The 25,538-nt window shown below is 43.2% G+C and overlaps 1 protein-coding gene across 14 annotated transcripts in view; it reads left to right on the forward strand.

The window, feature by feature from the left end:
* The first annotated feature begins 3,315 nt into the window (after positions 1–3,315).
* Pxk (PX domain containing serine/threonine kinase like) overlaps positions 3,316–25,538 on the forward strand; it is a 74,691-nt gene continuing 52,468 nt past the window's right edge. For 11 of the 14 annotated variants that reach the window (XM_047532649.1, XM_047532650.1, XM_047532654.1 and 8 more), the window contains exon 1: positions 3,317–3,521. In XM_047532649.1, the coding sequence (XP_047388605.1) occupies positions 3,429–3,521 (93 nt within the window). In that variant the 5' untranslated portion in view covers positions 3,317–3,428. Of the gene's footprint in view, positions 3,522–25,538 lie in introns of all 14 variants that reach the window. The other 3 variants (XM_047532663.1, XM_047532664.1, XM_047532653.1) reach the window with 1 other exon arrangement.

Here is a 25,538-nt window from a genome sequence, read left to right on the forward strand (position 1 = left end):
GATTTCCTTGCTAATGTAGAGCTGCTGCCTGCTGTGCCTTCTCTCAGCAGGAGCCTCTCTTTCAGGCTATTACCTTCATTAATGCTTGAGTCCTCTCTGTAATCCTGTGGGGGTGGAGCCTGTCTTGATTTCCACTCCACAGGTGAGGAAACTGAGCAAGGTCGTCAGGCTCCAGTAAACCTGTGGAGCAGCATGACCCAAGGAGTAGCTTCAGAGCTGGGACCCATAACCAGTTTCCTCCTCAGGTGTATGAGATCAGTTTTTTGCTGGATTCTGTGTTTGGTTTGGTTTTCGGTTGTGCACTACTGTGGATGAACCCAGTAGTGCTCTCCATTAAGCTATTTCCCCAACCCCTTTTGTTTCCTCTTTTGAGACAGTGTTTCCCTAAGTTGCCCAGGCTGACCTCAAATTTGTGATTCTTCTGCTTCAGCCTCCTGAATAGCTGGGATTACAAACGTGCACCACTTTTACGTGCCCTCTTTTATCCAGTTACTCCATCTAACACTGTGACTTTTTTTTTCCCTCTCATGGCGAACTTTCTCTTACCTTTTATCTCCCCCTACTCCCATACCAATCTCTTCCCTCTTGCTTTCCTCTTTGAAGCAGCACCGCTCAGGTAAGAAGTGTGTATTAGTGGCCACTATAGTCTCAAAGTGACTCCCGTAGACTTAGAGATTCTCAGATCTCTTGAGAATGTTCTTCACTCACTCTTGGAGAAGGTGTGATAGCTTGGAATTCCAACATATGAAGGGCTCCTTTTTCTCTTCTGTTGGGCATCTCCTGCCCAGCCTGTTACACATCCTACTCTCATGCTCCTCCAGTTCACATGGCCCTGCTACTCTCAGAGCTCCCATAAACCCTTGGACTAGCGCGTCTCTGCACATCCATTTTGGTTTTAGTTGTTTATGTGGCTTAGCAGCTTGATTGCAAGTGACATCTATATCGTTCTTTAACTCCCCTGTACCCCTAACACAGTGTCTGGCATGTAATGCATATTCAGCAAGGGGTTTGCTAAAAGAAGGAGTGATGTGATCTTTCCTCCTTAAAGACCCTGCTCATAACCAGGCTTGGTCGCACCACCTATAATCCCAGCAACTCCAGAGGCTGAGGATCGCAATTCAAAGCCAGCTCAGCAACTTAGTGAGGCCCTGTCTCTAAATAAAATATTAAAAAGGCTGGGGATATGGCTCAGTGGTTAAGTGGCCCCTGGTTCAATCCCTGGTACCAAAAAAAAAAAAAAAAAAAAAAAAAAAAGACTGCTCAAAAACCCTTCTCTTCTATGAACTGCTCCACAGTCTCCTCTAGTTGTTAGTACTCTTTGCTCCTTTATTCCCCCATGGTAAACAGGCACTCAATTCCAGTACTCAATGCAGACTGCCTTGGAGTTATTGTTTCTGTAACAAACTTTCCATCCTCCTAAAAAAGTATTAGAGGAAAAGAATTCTGCTTATTTTTCATTTTGTCATCCACAGGCACTCGACACCCAAAGACCCGAAGTAACTTTGACAAAATACATGCCCAGAGTATCATGTCCCAATCATTTAACTCTGAAATTGGAAACATCTCATTTGAAAATTGCAAATGACTTCCTTCAGGCATCTGAAGTTACTCGTAAGTTGTGATCAGTCGGATTTTCTTACAGCAATTGGATTGTGTATTTGTACAGGTTATAGTGCAATGGAGCTTAACCCAGGTGACTAGATTCAGAGGATTCTTACTCTCAGAAATATGTTTTACAGAACCAGTAGTTTCTTGGTACCCTAATCATAAAAATAAAACATTTTCATTAAAGACATTTGAAATAGGGAAAAGTGTTTAGATCGTGATTCTGCTACATAGAGTACACATTTTGGTATGTTTTCCTTTCAGTGTTTTTCCTGTAAATATATTGGGGTCATACAGGTCAATATATTGTTTATTACTTAATATGTGAACAGCACTTCCAAAGATGTTTATTCTTCAATAATCTGATTTTGGGGGTGGGGATGCTGGGGATTGAGCCCAGGGCCTTGTTCACATACTGTCACCGAGCTGCACCCCCAGCCAATAATCTGATTTTAACACTGCAAAAAGTTCAAGAGTATATATTTGTGTATCCTGTATTGGGCGTTAGATATTTGTCCTTGAATACTATATCTTTGCACAAATCTCTGATTTTTTTTTATTTATTTTTTTGTGTGTAACTTCCTAGATGCAGAATACTGAATCACAGAGTGAGAACATTTTTAAAGTCCTTGATAAGCATTATTAAATCCCCAACACTTACTACTGGGCCTATTACATGGTAGAATGGTAGATACTCAGTAAGTAATGGTTGAATGAATGAATGCCTTCCAGAAAGGTTTAACCGATTTATATTCCCACCGGCAGTATGTAAGCAGAGGCTTGTTTTGGTCAGTCCCATCATGATAAGCAAGATTTTGATTCAGTGATTCTGGCAATAATCCATTTGCCTTAAACACAAGAAATGGAAATAAAAAGTTGAGTCCTTCCTAAACAATGTGTGGTTTTGCTTTAATAAACTGCTTTTAAAACACATTGGGTCAGAATTGGAATGTAGGAATAGTTCTCATTATTTTGGTGCTAAATTAGGAAGCCAATCTGTTGTGGCCATTTGGCTACCTAGGTTTGCCCCACAATCTCCTTTAAGTTTGAGATCTAGTGAGGGTATCCTTTAGATATAATCAGGGTTCTTCCTGTCTCCAGGTTCAACAGCCTTTGTAAAAACCTGAATCAGACAGGGTTTGTTTCTTCTGTGGATCTCCAGGGCTCAGATAGGGTTCATTTGAAGGCTCTTTTTCTAGGTCTTGGGGTTCTTGTGTGTGGGTACTGTGAGTGGGAGAGGCCCAGTTCTAAGGGTCTCAAGTCTTGACAGTCCCAGCTTCTGAGAGTCTCATCTGGAAAGCCCAATTCTGCGAGGCTTGGTTTGAACTTCTCTGGACCTGAAGTGTCCTGAATTCTAGGGCTCAGGATAGGGTTGTCTACCTCTGGGGATCCCTGGTGATGCTGGCTTAGGATTTTGTGTTTTCTGGGTTGGAGGGCCGGTAAAAAGAGTACCCGGTCTGACGTGCAGCTGGGAGTCCCGAGCCCAGGGCAACGACAGAGTGCGGTTGACAGCAGTGTCAAGTAAATGAGCCTGCAGACTGGGCCTGCGAACAGCACAGAGTGCAGGCCGGCAACCAATGGAGAGTCGGCGCTAGGACCCCGCGGCTGGCGGCGGCGCGTAGGGCGGCCGGTGTTGACAGCGACCGCGCCGCGGCCGTTCGGCGCTAGGACCCGGGGGCGCGGCGGGAGGCGGCGGCGCGTGGGGCGGCGCGTGTTGACAGCGGCGGCAGTGCAGCGGGGCCGGGCGGCGGGAGTGGCGCCTCCGGTTCCTGCCCCGCGACCCGAGGCGGCGGCGGCGGGGCCCGGCGGCCCGGGATGGCTTCATGGAGAAGCCGCCGGCCGGCAAGGTGCTACTGGACGACACGGTGCCGCTGACAGCAGCCATCGAGGCGAGCCAGAGCCTGCAGTCCCACACGGTGCGCGGCCGCCGGGCGGGCGGGCGGCCCCGGGCCCGGGAGGGAGCGGGCGGGCGGGCGGCGGGCGGCTGCGCGGCCCTGTCCCGGAGGGCTCGGGCGTGGCGGCGGGTCTGCAGGACCCCGGGGGCCCAGGCGAACGCGGAGGCCAGAACGGCCGAAGGCGGGCACCGCAGCGCCGGGGCCGAGGGGTGGGAGGAGTCCGGCGGCGTCGGAGAAGGTCTCGGAGCCGGCGAGGTGTTGGGACCCCGGCCCCCGGGACGACTCGCGGGGTAGTAGTGAAGGGACTGTTCGGGACGCACTCACCCCGCCGCCAGTCTTCTCTTCGGGGCCACTGGGTTTCCACCTTGCAGCCAGGGGTCTGAGTGGTGGGGATGAGGATGTGCCAGCCAAATGGACTTCAGATCCTACTTTTGGGACAGCAGAGAGAAAATGGCTGGGGTCCTCAGCCCCATTTCCAGGTCAGCTGCTTGGCCCTTGGCCAGGGAAATGGTGAGGGAGGCAGTCTGGGGTCCTGCGGAGGCAAGTGTGCCAAAGTGCTCCTTCCTCCTCTAACGTGCTCCGTAGTGGGCAGTGGTAGAATTCACTTGCATTGCAGATGCTCTGGAGAAGCTTGAAAGAGTAATAGGTCCTCGCAGTAAACCCGGAGTTCATTTATGTTACATATACTGTCTTTTATGGGGCTTTAAATCCATGGTTGTTTTATTTGCCCGTGCTTTTTTCTTTTTCTTTTTTTTTTTTTTTTTGAAAGGCATACTATGCGTTATAATTTACAAGAAACCCAGGAACTACCAAAAAAACAAAAAACAAAAAAACGTGGAGTTGCCTGCCTGTGGGACCTTGGGAAATAATGAATGGGGAGAGACAGATTCTATAAATTGTAATGTTTTGTCGGGCCACCAAATCAGATTCCAGCTCAGAGGCTTGTTGTTTACCATTGCAGTGTGTTTAGGGGTTCATCATCTGGAGGCTAAAGCCCCACAATAGCCTTCTGTTTCTCTTTTTGTTCAAGCTCTTCTGGTGTTCAAAGAGACCTTTCATTCTGTGTATTAAAGTGGGACCTTTTTTGAACCTCAGTTTCCTCTTCCGACAGCCATGCTTTGTATTTGTAGGCTTGAATTGTTCAAAGTGTTCATTTCCAGTAGGAAAATGATTGTCATTTTAAAAAGTGCATTTTATTCATTGTGTTATCTTTAAACCTAGTCTAACCACCATGTGGACAGGCACCATATAGGACTGGATTTGTGAAACTTGTAATTTGGTGTAAGGGAGTATTGACGTTTGAAATTTAAAGGTAGAGTCTCAATAATTCTGCTCTTAAATTAGATTTTTTTTTTTTTTTTTTTTTTTTTTTTTTTTGTGGTGCTGGGGATTGAACCCAGGACTTTGTGCTTGCAAGGCAAGCACTCTACCAACTGCTCTATATCTCCAGCCCTTAAATTAGATTTTTGACTTGACTATTGGCGAATAAATCTTATAGCCGCTCAGGGAATAAAGTTGAGTCTTTTTACTAAAGTGAAGAGATAGATGCTTACAAATGCTCACAGACCTCTTCTTCCAGGAAGCATTTCTTTTCTTTTTTTTTTTTTTTTTTTTTGGCACCAGGCATTGAACCCAGGGACACTTAACCACTAAACCACATCCCAGCCCATTTTTTAATTTTATTGAGAGACAGGGTCTCACTGAGTTGCTTAGGGCCTCACTAAGTTGCTGAGGCTGGCTTTGAACTCTTGATCCTCCGCCTCAGTCTTCCAGGCCTCCAGGATTACAGGAATTCACCACCTTGCCCAGTTATGGAAGCATTTCTTGATGGCACTGCCCCAAGATTACCCTACTGTAATCTTGATCACTTTATTTGGTGATTACTGCTTGCTTTTCTTTTCTACCAGACTATAAGAAAAGGGACAATTCTTGTTCACTTTTGGGTCCTCGCCTCTGGTATGTAGATAGGATTTCATGTGTGTTTTTTAATTTTTATTTTTGATGAATAAATAAATGAGTTGCAACCTTACTGTGTGTATTCCTGTTCGTGTAAGTTGCTAATTTTTGAAAAACTGGAAAACATGTCATCTGAGGTACTAACATAAAGGTCAGGTGCTTCAGCCAGGTGTTGAAAGATTTTTTTTCCCCCAGTTTATTGCAGAGTTTTTCCTTTAAAAGACAAAATAATTTAGAGTAGGAAAATGGCAGTTTCTTGTAATTATGACTGAACACAAAAGACAATGACTCACAGGAGACCCATAGAGGCAGATGTGTGGAGTAAAAAAAAAAAAAAATGTAGCATTGTCTTGCATAATTTTTGACTATCCTCTGTTCTTGTCATTTTAGCTGTAAAGTTTGAGACTGAGAAATGTTGCATCAGCCCTAAACTTATTGAGAAAATCATATGCTGATGCAAACTTTTTGGACTATTCATGCTTATGAGTAAGTGCTTTTAAAACAAGAGCAGTTGGAAATTATTGGGAAAGAAGCAGTTGTTAAAAGTGGTATGAAAAAGAGAAGAGAAAAGCAATGCTTTCTATTGGGAAGAGTGAAAATGGCTTTCCAGCTTGTTGGCTGAAGGGAGATATGTCCCAAAGCTCAGAGGTCTAACTTCTCTTTCAAATACTGAATCTCTAGGAAATTGCGCCTTGGACATAGATAGAAATATATCATGGAATACACAGTAGTGAACATTCTTTGGGTTGGAATAGGCAATACCTTAGTACAGGTCTGGGGATCCTGGGATGAGACTTGCTACTCGTGACCTGAAAAGTTTGTTTTTTGTTTGTTTTGTTTGTTTGTTTTGTTTTGTTTTGTTTTGTTTTGTACCAGGGATTGAACCCGGGGGTTACTTACACTGAGCTACATCTCCAGTCATTTTTATTTTTATTTTGAGACAGAGTCTCCCTAAGTTGCTTAGGGCTTCACCAAGTTTCTAAGACTGGCTTTGAACTTGTGATTCTCCTGCCTCAGCCTCCAGAGTCGCTGGGATGATAGGCATGTGCCACTGCACCCAACTCCCCGGAACCTTCTTGATGGTTAGTTTTATCATGAGAGTAATACATGGCTGCCCTGGCTGCCTTTCACGGTTGTTAGGAAGATTAAATGAAATTATCTTTGTGAAGTACTTGTAAAGTGCTTGCCTTCCTTTTTTTCATCTCTTCTTTCTCTGATAAGGTTCATGCAAAGGGTTAAACACTTTAGAGTATATTATTCCTAGTAAGCTCATTTCTGTCCTTAGTTCCTTTCATTTCTCAAGCTTGTTTTGCCTTAGGAAATAATTTCTAACTGAAAATTTTGAGCACATCTGATTTAGGATTTATGAACTTGGGAGGGAAGAATTCTCTGGGAAAATACAGACACCAGAAGGATGAAGGGAACACAAGGTCACTGCCAGAAAAGGCACGTTGGGATGAGCAATCTGACCAAGTGTTGATAGGTGATTCAGTGCCTGAATGATTTTATTTTCTTTTTATGGAGTACAATGAATTTAGCTCTAAGAAATAGACTGGGCCTCTACTGCAAGGAAATGAAGCTTCCATAAAATCAGAAAGGCCAGTGTTTCGGGAGAGGTATGCTTTCAGTCTGGAGTCAGAAGAAAGGGGGAGGTTTTCTAAACAAAGAATTCTGGTTAAAAGCCACACAGGTGAGTTAGGAGAAAGTTTGGGAGAAATAAGAGAAGACAAGGGAACTATGAATTCTTAGCTACACAAAAGGGAAAACTTAAGTCAATAGCCTCAAAAAACTGCTACCCTGCTGAAATAGAAACCAGAGGAAACTGACAGTTCTGGAGAGGATTGTTATCAAATGTGCAGATCGGCTTTTTGCTGGTTGGTGCTGCACAGTGTGGATAGCTTTTCCTCTCAGTTTTCTCCTCTTTAAATATTCTCTGAGGTTCATCTGGATGAGGGCCCATTTACTCTGCATTGGGTGCATTTTGTTCTTGAGAAACAAAAGATAATTTTAGTGATATTGGAGGCATAACAACATTTTTTCAAATCTGTGGGAAAGATAATATTACATGTTAAAAATCTTTACGAAAATGGATCTGTCCTTGAACTTTTGTGGGAAACTATTTCTGCATGGTTTATTTATGCAACAACATTCATTCAATGGCAATGATAGGGCTGTGAAATAGACAGTGCCTGCTTTCATGGAGTTTTTCTCCTATCAGATTTGGAGGGCTTTTGTTTTCTAAGATGTGTCCAAGTCAACCAGGGCCTCTGCCTATCATAACACAGGTGAATTTGGAGTTCTTTTTATGACTTGGTTTATTGCACTTTGGCTTCTTGATTGGCTACCCTTCCTTGAAATTGTCTTTTAAGCTCTTTTCAAATAGCACAAAAATACCTGTTCAAAATTGATGCCAAATTAGATGGCATCATTGTCATCAGATCCTGAAATACTAAGATAATCCAATATCAGAATCTGTGTGGGCTTCCTTTTGGGATGCTATTGGGAAGTTCTTTTAGAATTCCTAGTTATACTGAACACTTCAAAATGTTTTCTTTGAAGATGTTTGCATAGACCACTGCAGACTATATGACAGCTAACTCGACAAAACTTCTACACATTATTATAGGTAATAATAGCAGTTACTTTCTGGTACTCTAATCACTCGTCCACTGGTTATGTATTTTGGCCCATTTGTCCTAGAAACTTGGATGAATGCAGTCAGAAAGCCCTAAAGCTTTTAGAGATTGGTAATTAGTTCATTTCGAGATCATAAGTAATCACTTTCTTTTGAAGAAGTCAGTGTTTTGCAGCCCTGTTTAGGGACTGGTGATACTCAGACCTCATATATCATTTCTTTTGAGGATTATCCCATAACCAAGTTTTCTTATAGAAATACAAATAAGAACCTGGCTGTAGTTACAAGGAGGAAATGTGGGATTCTAGGGCTGGAATTTAAGTAAAAATTTAAGTAAAAAGATAGTTGTGTGCTTTGCCCATCTCCCTGCTGCACAAACAGCCATGCCTTCCATATGGATTGTGATCTTGAGATTGTTCAATATATAGATTGTTGGTTGAAGGTTTAAATGGGTTCATTTGAAGCAAGTAAAACAAGTGCTCAGCTCAAGCTTTGAGAGATTTTTGTGTGGCTTCATGTGAAACGAAGCTATTGATTGATTGATTGACTGATTCATTTATTTATTTGGTACCAAGGATTGAGCCCTTAACCACTGAGTCACATCCCCAGCCCTTTGTATGTTTTATTTTGAGACTGGATTTGCTGAGTTGCTGAATCTGGTTTTGAACTCATGATCCTCCCTGCCTCAGCCTTCTGAGCTGCTGGGATTACAGGGATGTGCCACTGCACCCTTTATGTTACCACTTTTGGGCATCCTGGGAAAGGGGAAGCTGGACCTGAAGGTTGTTGGAAGTCCTGAATGCTTAAGTGTTAGGGGATATGGGAGAGGGAGTAATGAACTCCTCCCATGGTTTTCCCTCTAACCTGGAAGTCATTATTAGTGACTTCTTTTGTGAGCATCAGGCACAAAGTAGGGGAGACTACTGTATGACTTCTCTTCAGTGGAGAGGAAAATGACCCTTCACCTGCCTTTTGAAACTTGACTCAGGACTAAGAGACAAGTGGTTTATCTCAGGGAAATACCTAGACCTTAGCAGGGGAAGCATTTTTGCAGATTAACCATTTAATCTCTGGCTGACCTTGCTGATGACCATTCTTGGGGGAAGTCTGACCACTTCTAGCTGATAATTAAGATATCAAGTATTTCCTCCTGCCTCCTAAAAGAGCACAGTTGAAAGCAAAAGGGAGTGCCTTTGTTGTCTTCAAATAATTGAGTAGTTATTTCTTGGTGGCTAAGAGGGTGCTCTTCCATTTATTGGTATAGTTTGTATGTTAGCTTGGGGAGTGTACTGCAGTGACAGGAGTCTTCTGGGAAAGTTTTTGTTTTGTTTTGTTTTTGTACTAGCTCTCTGATTCACATACCATACAATCCACCCATTGTGTACAATTTAGTGCCTTTTGGGGGGGAGGGGAGTTTTGGGTATTGAACTCAGGGGTCCTCAACCACTGAGCCACATCCTTAGCAGTATTCTGGATTTTATTTAGAGGTAGGGTCTCATTGAATTTCTTAGTGTCTCACTTTTACTGATGCTAGCTTTGAACTCTCAATCTTCCTGCCTCAGCCTCTCGAGCTGCCAGGATTACAGGCTTGTGCCACCATGCCTGGCTCAGTGGCTTTTAATATATTTAACAGAGCTGTGGATCACTCCAATCTTAAAACATTTTCATTATCCCCAAAGAATCCCAGCACCCCTCAGCCATCACCCTGGAAAGTTTTATAACTTTCCAAGATGTTACACTCAAAATACAATCTCAACACAAGTTCTTCAACTCTTTGGGTCCAACTCCTTTAAGAATCTTATCAGAGGAATAACTGCTGTCCATAAACATGCATCTGTCTGTGTAACTTCTCAGAACCTCACCAACCTGTGGATCTTGGGGTAAGCATCAGTGTTAGAAATTTTTAAAAAAACTGTGAACTTGGAGAATGAACTTATTTTAGTTGGTGAGATGCTAACTACCATTGTATCCTACTTTAAGAAGATGGGCTAGGGCTGGGGAGTGCTAGGGATATAGCTCAGTGATAGAGTGCTTTTCTAGCTTGTGTGAGGCCCTGAATTCAATCCCCAGCACTGAAAAAAAGAAGAAAAAGACAGAAAGAAAGAGAGAAAGAGGGAAAAAAAAAAAAAGAAAAGAAAACCATCTGGACAGAGTGGCAGGTGCCTGTAATCCCAATTGCTTGGGAGACTGGAGTAGGTGTATTGCAAGTTTGAGGCCAATCTCAACAATTTAGCAAGACCCTATCTCAAAAAAAAAAAAAAAAAAAAAAAAATAGGAATGGGGTAGAGCACCCCAGGTTCAATTTCTAAATTTCCAGTACCACCAAAAAAAAAAAAAAAAAGGAAAAAAGAAAACCACCATATACTTAGAACGATAGATGGATTATGTCCTATTGGCAAAAACCAAATTGCTTTAGGTTGCAGCCTGCCCGGTTCATTTCTGGTGATTCCTACAGTGGCCTGGGAGAGGGCAAAGGGCTCTGGACTGGAAAGCAGGGTGTGAGAGCCCTCGCCATGGCTCCACGTGCTTGTCATAGCACCTCTGTTTATAAAATATAAACAAGTCTGCCCACATTTCTTTGACATGGCTCATCAGTAACAGGTCATTTCTACTTATTTATTCATTTGAGGCTTTCTTCTGGTGGTAGGGGAGGGAATGAATGGAGTATTGGTTATGGGAGAATCCCGGATCTCAAAATGTCTAAGAAGCACTTATAGAGCTGGGCACGGTGGTGCAAGCCTGTAATCCCACAGGCTTGGGAGGCTGGGGCCAGAGGATAGAGGATTGCAAGTTTAAAGCCAGCTTCAGCAAATTAAGCAACTCAGTGAGACCCTGTCTCTAAAAAAAAAAAAAAAAAATACTAAAAGGGGCTGGGGATGTGGCTCAGTGGTTAAGCAATCCCCGTACCAAAGGAAAAAAATGCTTATAGAGGTGAAAGGAAAAGCAATCTTGTTCATTCAGGGCCTTCTTCCTCTTGAGTCTGCCCTCCCCCCAGGGGACACATTGCATTTGAGCCCTGCACACTTTTCCTCTTTGCCCAAGCCGAGGGAAGTGAAGCTGCAAGTGGGCCTGCTCACTCTGACCTCTAGTGTCAGGCCTGGGGTCTGGCCAGTGGACAGCAGCTCATTGGCCTCCAGAGAACCTGGAGTGGCTGGTGCCCTCCAAGCCCCTTGCCAGGCCCCAAGCATCTCCAATGTGACCCTGCAGATCACCACATTCACTAGCTGTGCTCTTCTATTTTGCAGACACTTCTTAAGCTCCTGCTCTCTGATGGCGCTGGGGTTGGCTATAGGCATGCAGTGGTGAAGGGTCCCTGCTCTAGGGGCTCTGAGGCTGCCGGGGGTGGAGAGGTGCCTCTGGAGGGCTCCTCTCTGTCCTTTCCCCTGGGAAGGGGCACGGGCAGCTCGTTCTGCCTTTCTCCATGTTTTTTGTCTTTAAGGTTTTTTTTTTTTTTTTTTTTTTTTTAACTCCCAAGTCCAGTCTTTCTTGTTTACATATTGCTATTTTGATTTTAATTTTAAACTAGAACAGTCCTTGGCACATGGATAATAAACATCCAAACAAATATTTGTGAAATAAATGAAGTCGTTGAACGAATGCAGTTCTTCAAGGTACAACTCAGGACACCCTTCCTGTATATTACTACTTAACCTCCTAACCTAACAAGTCACACATAATTTTCCTTCCTCAAATTCCCTCTCTGTAGAAGGTATCTGCCCCAAAGGCACATGCATTTTATATACCTATTATTTCTTCCTACCCTGTTTTCTATTTATGCCCCCTTCCATAGGTACAAACTGGTGTAAATAAATTGAGGAGAGAGGCAGAATGACTTTGGACATATTGCTTAATCCCACCAACCTCAGTTTGTTCATCTGTAAAGTGGGGATGGTAAGAGTACGTTAGGGTTGCTGGTTAACTAGGCTCCTACAGCTGGAACATTCCAAACAGAACCTAGCCCACGTCCACAGTTTTGTTATTACCTCTGTATATGTCAGCACACTAGCCCAGTGCCTTGTGCATTTTGGCACTCAAGTATGTTGAGTGAAAAAGGGGAAGTTATTTATTTAAAAGTTTCTCTTACTGTCACTTGTGACTACTTTGCTAGTAAATGACAAAAAAGATCAGTGACATCTCAAAGAACAAGTACCCCCCGCTCCCCACATACACACTTGCCTTTACCTTTTTACCCTGCCAGAACACATTCTGACAGCCAGGCTCCTGGACATGTAGCACAAGGTCTCCTTACCGATCTGCTTGGTGGCAGAGCTGGCTGTCAGTGTTCAGAGGTGGTGGAAGGGGCAAGTGGGTGGGCTATGAGGTTCCAGAGGCCTGACCTGAAGCAAGGCAGCTCCTAGCAAATGCCCATTTCAGCTCTTCCTCCTCCTGGCCTTTACTCACCCTTGGAGGGGTTCCAACATGGGTGCGTAGACATTTGACCTCCGGAATGTTAACAAAAACTTAGAATCTTCTGGGTGCCGGGCACTGTGCTATGTATTAACATAAAAAGATGAATGAGGCAGGAGGCTTACATCCTGGCAGAGGTAGCAGATACAAACCAAAGGCGAAGTAAGACACTGAAAGGGCCACTCTACCTGGGAGAGTGAGGGTGGGCACACCGGAAAGGGAGAAGGGGGTCAGGTTCTCCCAGGGCTTAGGAAACTAGGAAAGGCTAAGAGAGCCAGCATTTCAGAGAAGACACCAGTCCTGAAACATCTAGCAAAGTCTCTACTCGTTCACCCTGTTCTAAACTTTAAAGTTTGACTTTAGACATTTTGAATGATACTGAAAAAGGAGTGGTACTTGTCATCTTTCACTAACTCACCTGAAGGATCTCAGTGTAAAAACACTAGTGACTTGTTCTTTGTAGCCAAGGTTGTATTTGCAGACTTCAGGAGTTCATTAGTTCCTTCAGCAGATACTGCTGTATAGGGATCCAGCTTGACAGGACTACAGTCATCTTGGTTTTAACTGCCATTTTGCCTGCCAGGTAACACTGGCACACATCCCAAATCCAATAGGACAAAGTTATTGAGATAGCCAAGGTGACGGATCACTGACTCACAGATTTTCTTAACTGACCTTGGACTTGTTAGTAGTTTTTTTTTTGGGGGGGGGGGGTGCGGTGCTGGGGTTGTGGCTCAGTGTTAGAGCACTTGCCTAGGTATGTGTGAGGCATTGGGTTTGATTCTCAGCACCACATATAAATAAATAAAGGTTCAACAACTAAAAACATATATACATATATTTTTAAAAAAATTTTTTACAGTGCTGGGAATCAAGCCCAGGACCTTGTGCAAGCTAAGGTAAGCTCTTTACCACTGATCCACATTCCCAGCCCTGTTAATAGTTTCTTTTCTTTTCTTTCTTTCTTTCTTTCTTTTTTTTTTTTTTTTTATGTGGTATCAGGAATTGAACCCAGGGGTGTTCTACCACTGAGCTATATCCCTAGGTTTTTTTTTTTTTTTTTTTTTTTTTTTAATATTGAGAGAGGGTCTTGCTCTATTGCCTAGGCTGGCCTTGAACTTGTAGTCCTGCCTCAGCCTCCTGAGTCACTGGGATCACAGCTTTTTAATAGTTTTTGAGAAAGGCCAGGTACCTTCCAGTTGGCCACAGCCCACCTTCATCTAGCTTCATGTATAAGCACCTCCTTCCTGCCTTGGGTTTGGGGATCCTCCTGTCTTGCTGCTACCAAAGACATACTTCTGCCCACAAGTCCCTAATAAATTATACTTCATGCAATCTTAGCTCTGTCTGCCTCTTTCTTCGGTCTCTTGCTTCTTGTTTCCTTCCACGTTTGGCTGGTTCTCATGGAGTAGAACTGGGTTTTTCCAGAGCATGCTGGGAGTATGCCTCATGTTCTCGGCACTTGGCACTTGGGATGCAGGTCTAAACAGGACAGACTTGGTCCCTGCCTGTGTTTGTTCATTCCTTTTAAAAGGGTTTATTTTGGAAGATTCTAGTATAGGGTAAAAGATGGAAAGGGGCAACTACAGCCAATTATGGGCCTCTTGGATGCCAGGCTAAGGGGACCTGAACAGCAATGAGGTGTCTTAAGCAGGTGTGTAGCGTGTGAAAGTGGAGTCTTAGTCAGCTGTTTGTTGCTAGTGTGTAGGATGTGGTTAAGAAGGGTGAAGGAAGGGAAGAAGAGTGTCCCTGCCGATAATGGAGCACTGGATTTAAAACCACATCTCAGTCCCATGGCAAGAGGTAGAGAAGGAAGGAAGAGAAGAAAAATGTGCCAGGTAGAGACTGAGGGGCACAGAGGCACTGAAAGTTTAACAGGTCTTGCTAGGAACATAGTGAGTCTAAGTTTGACTTTAAACATTTTGAATGATACTGAAAAAGGAGTGCTACTTGTCATAACAGCTGACATTATTTAAGCACTTACTAGTGTGCCAAGCCGTATACTGAGTACTTTATATTAGTCTAATTTTCTCTGTCTTTCTCTCTTTTGGGTCATTGAAGTATGTTACGGTTTGAATCTGGAATGTTCCCCAGAGTCTGACGTGTTGCAGGCTTGGTCCCCAGTGTAGCAATGTTCAGGGGTGGGGCTTTTGGGAAGTGATTGGATCATGAGGGTTCTGACCTCATCAGTGGATTAGTCCATGGATGGATTAATAATTTTATAGCATTATTATGAGGTGATGGAAACTATAGGAGGTAAGGCCTAATTGGAGGAAGTAGGTCACTAGAGTCATACAGTGGAAAGGTGTATCTTATCCCTGGCCCCCTCTTCCTTCTCTGTCTCTCTCTCTGATCTCCTGGCTACCATGAGGGGAGCTGCTTTCTTCTGTCACATCCTTCTTCCATGAGGGTCTACCCCACCTCAGATCCAAAATAATGGAGCCAGCCGAACATAGCCTGAAACCTCTGAAATCATGAGGCAAAAAGATCTTTCCTCCTTTAAGTTGTTTTTCCCAGGTGTTTTTTTCATAGCAATTCAAAGCTGACTAATACAAAGTATAATTTACGTATAATAAAATTCATTATTTTTAGTATACAATTGGATAAATTTTAATAAATAGATACACCTATTGTGTAACATTTTGCTCAACTGCACATATTTTCTTGGTTTCACTTTGCAGTCAGTACCTTCCCTCTGGTCCTTGGCATCTGTCACTCTGCTTTTTATTACTATTGTTTCATCTTTGCTAGAATGTCATCTATAATTGAAATCTTATGGGATGTAGTCATTAATGTCTGGCTTATTTTACTTAGCATAAAACTATGGGATTTTTCCATGGTATCTCGCATGTTTATTTGATTGATTGATTTGGAGACAGAGTCCCGCTGTGTTGCCCAGTCTTGCCCTGACCTCCCAGACTCAAGCCATCTTCAGCTTCTGCCTCCCTAGTAGCTGGACCCCTGCGCCTAGCTCCATGTTTCTTTGTATTGCTGAGTAATATTCCACTATTTGGATGGACCACAGCTTATTATCCATTCACCCATTGGTAGACATTTGGGTTGTTTCTATTTGGGGGCAATTATGAGTAGAGCTGCTATGAACATTTGGGTAAAGTCTTCGTATGGATTTCTCCCAAGTAAACATTTAGGAATGTAATTTAGGGGTGACATGCTAAGTACATGTTTAACTTGATAAGAAATTGTCAGACTTTACTATATTTGCAGTTGATCCTCATACCAATTCTGCGTTGGGTTTTGTATTATCCCTGTTTTTCAGTTGAAGAAAATAAAGTAGAGAAAGAAAGGACAACTTGCTCCAGACCTTAGGGTTGGGAGTGGCAGAATGGAGGTTTACATGATACCAGTGAACTTTGAATCAAAATACGAGTTGGGAACCATCCAAGCTGGTCTGTTATCAGGGTCTGCAGAATGGGAACCTGTTTGGTGTCTCCACGATGCCTCCTCCCAGGAGAGGACAAGGTGGAGGTGCTCCTGACTCAGTCAGACAATGGTTTGTGTGGCTGCCTTCTAAATTCTCCCAGTGCGACTGCATAAGAATGGAGTTCATTCATCACACACAGTGGAGGCCGTAGAGAATCACTGTCCAGTGAAGATGTCATGTGAACCATATATGTAATTGTGCATTTTCTAGTAGTCACATTCAAAAGGTAAAAAGAAACAAGTAAAATTAATTCAATATATTCTGTATAATTCAGTGTATCCAAAATATTTCAATGTGAAATCAATATAAAATTGATACTATATTTATGTTCAAAGTTTTAAAATCTAGTGTGTATTTTATAATTACAGTATATCTCAACTAGAAGTAATCACATTTCAGGTACTCAATAACTATGTATTGCTTGTGGCTGCTATACTGGATAGCACAGATATAGGCATTAAAAATAACAATCTTCAAAAGCATTAATTTGGCACGAGAGCCATGTAATATATTAAGTGGGGAAAAAAAGCCAGTCATAACACACTATGTTTAGTATGCATTCATTTTCATAAATATCTGTATGTACCTGCAAACAGGCTAAACTGCATTGCCTAGTATTGTAGCCACTAGGCTACTTTAAAATAAATAAAAATTAAAAATTCAGTTCCTTTTACTAGCTACATTTCAAGAGCTCAGTGGTCCCCTGGCCATAGAGGCTACCCTGTTTAATGGCAAATTAGATCACTGCAGTCTTCAAACAGCTGAACTGGTGGAGGAGGAGTGAGAGGCTGAGGCCTTCCAGCTGTGTGACCAGCAAGTTGGTGAGCATTGTGTCCTCGAGCCTTTGTGTTTGTTTATGTGCTTGTTTGTGGTACTGGGGATTGAACTCAGGGCCTCGCCAGGCTAGCCAAATGCTCTACTACTGAACTATACCTCAAGCCCTTCTTATTTTGAGACAGGTTCTTGCTAAGTTGTCCAGTCTGACCTAGAGCTTGCAACCCAGCCTTCCGAGTAGCTGGGATTATAGGCATGCACTACCATGCCCACAGTCTCCATGGTTTTTAACAGTAAAGCACAGGAAGGAAACCCCTTGAGGTGCAGCCACTGTTGGTACCTTGGGGAGTTCAATAGGAACATGGTGTGGAAGCAACACAGTCTCCTCAAGGACCCTGTTCCACTTTTGTACAACTGAAATTAACTGCCATTCAAATTGCTGAATTCCTCATAAACCTGATGTCCACTTATGGCATATTCATATAAAAATGCTCCTTTCTGCTGCTTGTTCATGCATGGCAGGGCTTGCTTAACATTAGCAAGGAAGTCATTTTATCATTTGTACACAGTTTCTGTGTGGTACCTGGCTTCTAGTCAACCCCAGCAGTTTGTGTTCGTGGAGAAGGAGCTGGACTGCAAAGTTTGGGGATATCAAAGTTAGGAGACTGTGATCAGGTGGTGTTCAGAGAGCTCTGTCCCTAGGCTAACTCCTATACCCAGGCCTGGCTGCTTGTCCTTACTCTGCTCTTCATCCTCAGCTTCTCCTGACTTGATAGACCAGTTCCGCCTGCCCGGATGACCCCCATTCATCAAAACAGGACTGTATATAATGTGAAAGCATTCTGCCCGAGGCTGAAGAATGTAGGAACTGCTGTACTCCTGTGTCAGGCAGGCCTGTAGACCTGGAGTCCATTCTTACCACATACAAGTTGTGTAACCTTGAGGCATCTACCCTCTGTGAGCCTTGGGCTTTTGTTGGGAGATGAAAGAAGCTGAGGGACCAAAGGCAAAGTAAGTACTCTACAAGTGTAGCAGTTGTACCTTCGAGGAGGTATATGGCTGCAGGCGTGTGCAGTGTGTGGTCATCTACATGGTTGGTTATGAAATTGGAACTAGTGACTTAGGACACTGACTGGTGAGACTCGGTCGAATTGACTTAGGTAAAATCAATTCTGTTATCCTTTGGGATGGTGGCCATTATTAAAACCAACAGGGACTTCTTTAGCTTGACTTCCACCCAGAATTTCAAACTTTGTTCCCACCAAATGTTTTACCAGCCGTGATACAAACAGAAGAGTTCATTGACTTACTTTTATCTTTTGTTTTCCTAGTCTTCCCAAGACAGTAAAAGTGCTGATGGGCAGTAAAAGAACCAAAAGGTTCCTTACCAAAGGAAAAGGGGTGATTGATTGCACATATCATTGATAACATATCAGGCTCTTATTTAAGCTCAGATAATCTCTATCTTTATCTTATCACTCAGGATTCCTTCAAGTGGCATGTTTCAAATTATACTTGTAGCAAACCAACAAACTTTTTTTTTTTTTTTTTTTTTTTTTTGGTGATGCTGGGGATTGATCCAGGGCTTCATGCATGCTAGGCAATGCTTACCACTGAGCTACACCTGCAGCCTGGAAATTAACACTAAAAATTGTCTTTTCTTATCATATAGTAATATACGTTCATTGAGTATAACCAGAAAAATGTAGGGAGGGAAAAAAGCCCAAAATGAGCAAGAACCTGGGACAACAGGCTGGGACTGAAGTAATAACTCTAGAAATCAAAGACTGAGGAAATTATTTCCCATGTTTAAAAAGAATGACTTTTTGTTTTTTATATGTAGTGCTTCCTCACTTACAAGTGTTGCTGATATCTCCTGTGCTTGCTAATTAAAACCACGGTGCATTCACTTGCAGAAAGCTGCGTTTGACCTGATATGGCAGTATACTCCTATAATCCCAGTGGCTTGGGAGTCTGAGGCAGGAGGATCGAGAGTTCAAAGCCAACCTCAGAATTTAGCAAGGCCCTAAGCAACTTAGTGAGACCCTGTCTCAAAAGAAAATATAAAAAGGGCTGGGGATTTGGCTCAGTGATTAAGTGCCCTGGGTTCAATCCCTGGTACCAAAACAAAGCTTGTGTTCGCTGTTTTCTTAGTTAGGAAGAAATCTAACAGTGAACAAAGCTGGCCATTATGCTGGCTGCTCTAAATATGCGATCTCATCGAATATTTATCACAATCCTATTGGGAAGGAATGATTTTGCAGATGAATAAATTGAGGCCCAGAGAAGTTAAGCCAGGAAACTAATATGTGGCAGTGGACCTTGAGTCTCTGTGAATGGAAAGCTTTTGTCCTTTTCCCCTGGGGACCTGTGGCTGTGATGTGGAGGAGGGGTGACACATTGTGGCTAATCATTACACAGTACCAGCTTCTCCTTCCAGACCCAGAAGAACTCCCAGGTGGCCCCTCAGTACCAGCTAAGGGTGTGAGGGAATTGGCCACTATAGGTACCAGAGCCCACCTAAAAATCATTGCCAACAGAGCAGAGATTTTATGTTTGATAGTCTTTTCTAGCTAAATATAGTGGGTGGTACTTTGATCATTATTCACACTGCATCCGTTTCTACAGTTTAAAGGCATATGAGGATTGTTGAACAAGGAAATAAAATCTTTATTTTGTTTCAATTGAGGCTTTTTGAATTTTTCCCCCCTTTGCTGTGGGTTCACATTTTAGCAAATTAGGTGATTTGCTTTGGCATTTCTCAAGGGTCATTGTACCATAGAATGCTGCAGGATCTGGCTATTTAAGATGCCTTTTCCATTCTGTAATCATGTCTGAGGTCAAGGGAGTTTGGAGCACTTCTTTGCAGTATTTCTCTTAACTGGATCATCAGCTTTCTTTGAAGTCAGCATGGAGACCAGCTCTCCTGCTGGGAGACCATCCCACAGAGGAGATCTTGGACTTCAAAAGACCTGAGAGGGGAGAAGCATGCATGACCGTAGTTGCTCATCTCACTGCAGGGATCAAAGTGTGTTTGTGATATGTTCCTTGTCTATTCTGTGAGCAAAGAAGAAACTGGGAGATTTGCCTTGCATAAAATTAGAGCACACATTTCTGTGATCCGGTCGGTTAGATCTTTAAAGGAAATTCATTTCACATGGTGGGAAAGGAGATGCACTTGACTTCACTCATCTGCCAGAATTTATTTTTTAAGATTAGTGGTGATACTTCGGGTACCTTTAAAAACTCAATGATTTCATTTGTTTGGGGGCAGTTTTTACACATTCTGGGGTTGCACAGCAATGTCTATAGAACGAAGGTTGGTCCTAGCACTGAAAATCTGCAGGTGAAACAGTGATAAATAATGAATATGTAGCAAAGCAAGGAGTATTCATTAATTCTAAGTGAAATATTAAAGACTGTAAGCCACAGGCAGGTGGCCAGCGAGCTGGGCGGAAGTTCTGTAATCTGATTCTATTATGAGAATTTCTTCAGAAACCTTGCTGTCCTTTGGGGTGATACAAACTTCTGCTTGTGAGGTGCAGCTGTTGTGCTGTGTGACACTGATTTTGAACGTGAATTCTATTTTTATTTTTAAAAAATTTTTGGCGGTGCTGGGGATTGAACTCAGGGCCTCGTGCACATGTGCTAAGCAAGCACTTTAACACTGAGCTACATCCCCAGCCCTGAACACTATTTCTTATAAAGGAATAGTAAGTCTGAAGCTTGGGAGAGCCCATGGGAATTTTCTCGAGTGCCATTTGACTCTACCTGTTGTAGGTATACAGTCTTCTTCCTCCTGAAAAGTGTAAGCCATCAGTCAGCTAATACCCATCAGCAGGTATTTGCTGTGCTTCTGCCATTGGCCTGACGTTGTGCTCAGAGCTGTTTAGAACAGAAAGAAATGTGTGATTCTAACCCTTTAAAAATTTAATTCAGCTGGAAAGATACCCCTGCCCAAATATAGATAGACACAGGACAAAATAGCAGTAACATTTAAAAAGCTGAACTTAGGGCTGGGGAGATAGCTCAGTCGGTAGAGTGCTTGCCTTGCAAGCATAAGACCCTGGGTTCAATCCCCAGTACCACACACACACACACACAAAAAATAAATAAATAAATAAAAATAAAAGGCTGAACTTCCAGGTTTTGAATAAGTAGACCAGCAAAGCAAGGGGAGTAAAAATATTTATATTCTGAAGAGTCTGATAGTGGAGGGTTGAATAGGAAGAAAGGGTTAGGTCAGTTTGATCAGGAGGTGGAAGAATGTGGAAGCTAGGTAAGGAGTTTGGGTTTGTCCTATGGCCAGTGGAGGCTGTGGAAGATTCTGGAGCAGAGAAGTGGCATGGTGCTGGATATCCAGTGAGGTCTCTTGTTTTTAGCATTTTTTTTTTTAATACCAGGGATTTAACCCGGGGGGTGCTTAACCACTGAGCCACATCCCCAGCTCTTTTTATATTTCATTTAGAGACGGGTCTTGTCAAGTTGCTAAGGACCTCACTAAGTTGCTGAGGCTGGCTTTGAACTTTTGATCCTCCTGCCTCAGCCTTCAGAGCTGCTGGGATTACAGGTGTGTGCTACCATGCCCAACTTGCTTTTAGCATTCTTGGGGGCTTTTCTTATGAAGGGAAGGTGCCAGGAGGCAAGCAGGTTTGGGAGTAACTCCAGAGGAGTGGTGTGGCTGGTGGGCACTAAAGACTGCCTCCTGTCCCAGATCTACCACTTTCTAGTCAAGGCAGCCATCCTTTGAAACTCTGTTCCCCCAGCTGCCAAACGAGAGTAACTATTCTTCCTTGCTCACCTCAAAGAACATTGGCAGATGTTCTAAGTGTTACTGTGGGAGCCACCACTATGGGGTCAAGTGTGAGGAATCTGCGCAAGCTCGGATTGGGTGCATACTGTACCCAAGAAGACCAGAGCTGAGCCCTGTGAGAGTCAGGGGGGGAAGGGGGCGAAGGGTGGAGGGGACTGAGGTTTGGTGAGTACTTGGTTCACTTTTTTCCATTCCTTCTGTGCAAGAGTTTGTATTTCTGTGGTGTGGAGCTGCTTCCGATTTCTTCAAGGAGTTTTAAAACACTTGTTCTCATCCCCAGCTGCACATCAGAATCACCTGGGGAACTTTTAAGACCTATTAATGCCTGTGCCCTATCTCAGACAAATTAAATCTGCATCTCTGGGAGACAGGGCCCAAGCATAGGGGATTTTTAAATTTTTTTTAGTTGTCTGGGTGCCTGCAGAATGCCGCAGAGTTGAGATGCCCTGCTTAGGTAGAGGCGGGCACACTGAGAGTGATCTGTAAAACATCTCGGAACAGCCATGCCATGTCTTTCTGTATTTTGAGTCTCCAGGTAAGTCTGATAGCTGTGCCAAAAGGAAAGAGAGAAGAATTGTGTGGTTTAGGCTGATTTGTAGGTTTACATATTATGTAATCTTGGCACTAGCTCCTTTAACACCTTTCTTTCCAAGTGGTCTGTGTGGGGCTCAGTGGTAGAGCATTTGCCTAGCATGTGTGAGGCCCTGGGTTTGATCCCCAGCAAAACACACCCACACCCACACACCCCCCCACACACACACATGTGGACACAGTCAAAGGGATCTGTGTTTGTAAATTCACTAAAATACTCGGGGACAGATAAATTGAAATTAAACTTTTCTAAAAATGTCATCAAACCAAGGCATCTTTGAGCAACTAGACAGTGAAATCCTAAATACCCTTTTGGAAACTCAGTAAACACAAAATGCTCATGGGGATGCTTACTTGGAAAATGGCTTGTGTTGGAAGCATTTATCATCAGTTGTGGAAATGCCAGCCCCACCCCTGCACCCTCAGGTAAGTCCATAGGTTTGTAGCATGATGGGTGAGCCAGCCAAGTTCCATGCACCAGTGTGGACCCCTGGCTTTTAGGACTGCAGAAAGAGACTGACCTCACAATTACCTAGGTCATGGGGGTCACCAGCTGTGTTTGGAAGGTCGGAGGGTCTTGGGAGTCAACAGGACTTGGGTTCCAGTTTCCAATCAGCTGCTTCTTTAGCTGTACAACATTGGACAGCTCACTGTATCTTGCTAAGCAGAGATCTGCCCACTTGAGTGGTTGCCGAGAGGGTTTGAATAAGAAGCGGAAGGATCAAATAAGAAGCATTTGGTTAGATGCTTTGCAGAGTTCCTAGCACGTGGTTAGTGCTCCTTTTTCGTTATTTCTCCCTTCTCTTTCTTTCTGTAAGCCAGAAATCATGTGATGCTAGTGCAGGTCCAATTTGAAAAACTTCAGTATCAGATCACAATGACTTGTCAAAACACCCACGTGCATAGGCCTCCCTGACATGCCAAGATCAAGGATGTGGTGTCAGGAAGGCCCTTTGGGGAAGTGGCATCATGGGACAGGGTTGGTGACGGCAGCCTAGTTCTGTCTGACTCAGGACTACCTGTGGGGCTGACGGCTCCCCTTTCTTGTCTCAAGGGCCTTGGTGGTTTATGTCCTCTTGTGTATGCATCTTAGGTTCTGCTCCACATCAAAGAGGGTGGGAAAGATGGGCAAGGTTCACTGGAGGATTCTGGGCTGCTAACTCCAGTTTGCGAGATGGAGGCCTGACTTCAAATGTTGGGTTTTAGTGATCTCTAGGCTTTCTTAAGACTTGTATCTGCTTGCAAGCAGTTAGACAGACATGCTGTTTTCTTTAGTTTAAATTAGCAGAGATTTGAGGTGAAAGTATTTCCTTTTGGCCAGTATGAATGGTGGTATCAAGCAATCTTAAAAAATCAAATGTTTTTATTACTAGGATCAACTTGCCCCTTTGAAGTGGAATAAAAATATATCTGAGTAACCGGGCAGCCCCGTGGTTTGGGAGACTGAGGCAGGAGGATCTCAGGGTCTAAGCCAGGCTTATCAATTTAGAGAGACCCTAAGCAACTCAGCAAGACCCTGTCTCTAAATAAAAATTTTAAAAAGGGCTAGGGATATGGCTCAGTGGTTGAGTGCCCCTGGGTTCCATCCTCACTCCAAAAAAAAAAAAAGTATCTTGCTTCCCATTCTCTTTCTATAATTGTAACCCCAGGGCAGATGGGATGTCAGGACTGCAACAGAGCCTACTTTTTAAATTTTTTTTTTGGTTTATTGGGTTCTTTATCAAGTATGTCTAATTAATTTTGTTGGTCTTTTTTTAATTTAATTTTTTTTTTTTTAAGCTCTTGTGTGTGTGGTGCTGGGGAATCAAACCCACATGCTCCACCACTTAGTTCCTTAATTTAATATGTAACTAACAAATAACATTGTAAGTATTTATGGGATACAATGTAATATCATGATATATACTCTGTGGAAAAATCAAACTAATTAATATATCTATCACCTCACATACTGGTCATTTCTTTGTGGTGAGAATGTTTAAAATCTCTTTTAGAAATTCATAATTTTACATTATCATTAACTGTCATCATCACATGGTGCAATTGATCACTAAAATATATTCTTCCTGTCTAACTGAAAGTGCGTACCCTTGGACCAACATCTTTTTCTGTGCAGTTCTACCCTCATCCTCTGGTATCCTCCATTCTACAGTTTCTGAAGCCTCATTCTTTATGTACCTTCACAGGGGATGCACAGTGGATGACATCTTGTGGCCCCAGTAGCTAAGTGCATCCCGTAGGTAGATGTGAACATGCTACGGACAGTGTTGCCTGTGGAGTATTATTGGGACTATGAAACAAGGGCAGTCAATGACAGAAGTAACTCCTAACATCATCCTGTATCCTAGGCCTCCATAGACCGGGTCACCTGTTGTATTCATCTGGTCCTGGGTACTTTGGACCTTGGCACTTTGACATTTGGGGTAACAGTTCTTTGTTATGGTGTCTGTCCTGTTCTTTGCTTGGCAGCATTCCTGGCCTCAGCTTACATTGCTCTTCCCCACCATGATAAATCATGATAATCATAAATGTCTCCAGATGCCAGGTGTGGTGATGTGCACATCTGTAATCCCAGTGACTCGGGAGACTGAGGCAGGAGGATTGCAAGTTGGAGGCCAGTCTTAGCAATTTAGTGGGGCCCTAAGCAACTCTGTGAGACCCTGCCTCAAAATAAGAAATAAAAAGGGCTGGGGATCTGGCTCAGCAGTTCAATCCCCAGTACCAAAAAAAAAAAAAAAAGTCTCCAAATGTCACCTGGGAGCAGAATCACTTTTTTTTTTTTTTTTTTTTTTTTTTTTTTTTGAGAACACTGACATAAACATAGAGTCTCTTGGCAGCAACAGTAACTAGAATGTCATTTTGGGATGTCATAGCCTAACATCAGGACCCACACACTGTCTGTAGCTACTGCTTCACTTCTGCCAAATATTGTCTCAATCATTTTTGGGGGCTGCATTGAAGCCAAGTGTATTTTTTTAAAAAAACCTAAACTACATGTGTAGAGAGGAAAGGAGCAGAGTGCAGCGCCTTCCTAGTCGGACGGCACCTTTCTTGATGAGAGTTAAGTCTCTAGCATGAACGAAGCTCAGACTGAACATGAAGGGTACTTGATTCATGTTCACAGGTGGTAGCAACATCTTATAAAACTCACGTCCAAACTTCAAACTGAAAAGTAGGTAATGCAAGCCAGCGATGCCTAGCTAACATCTACTAACTGCCTAACACTGAGCTGAAATTTAAAATTGAACATATTCCTCTGATTGAAGCAATGAATGCTCAAACTAATTGAGATTTAATATTTCCTTTCTTCCTTTCCTTTCCTTTTCCTTTTCCTTTCCTCCCTTCCCCTCCCCTCCCCTCCCTTCCCCTCCTCTCCTCTGCTTTCCTTCTGTACTGGAGATCAAACCCAGAGGCGCTCAA

This window comes from Sciurus carolinensis, chromosome 17 (genome assembly GCF_902686445.1).
Source record: "Sciurus carolinensis chromosome 17, mSciCar1.2, whole genome shotgun sequence".
Lineage (NCBI taxonomy): Eukaryota > Metazoa > Chordata > Mammalia > Rodentia > Sciuridae > Sciurus > Sciurus carolinensis.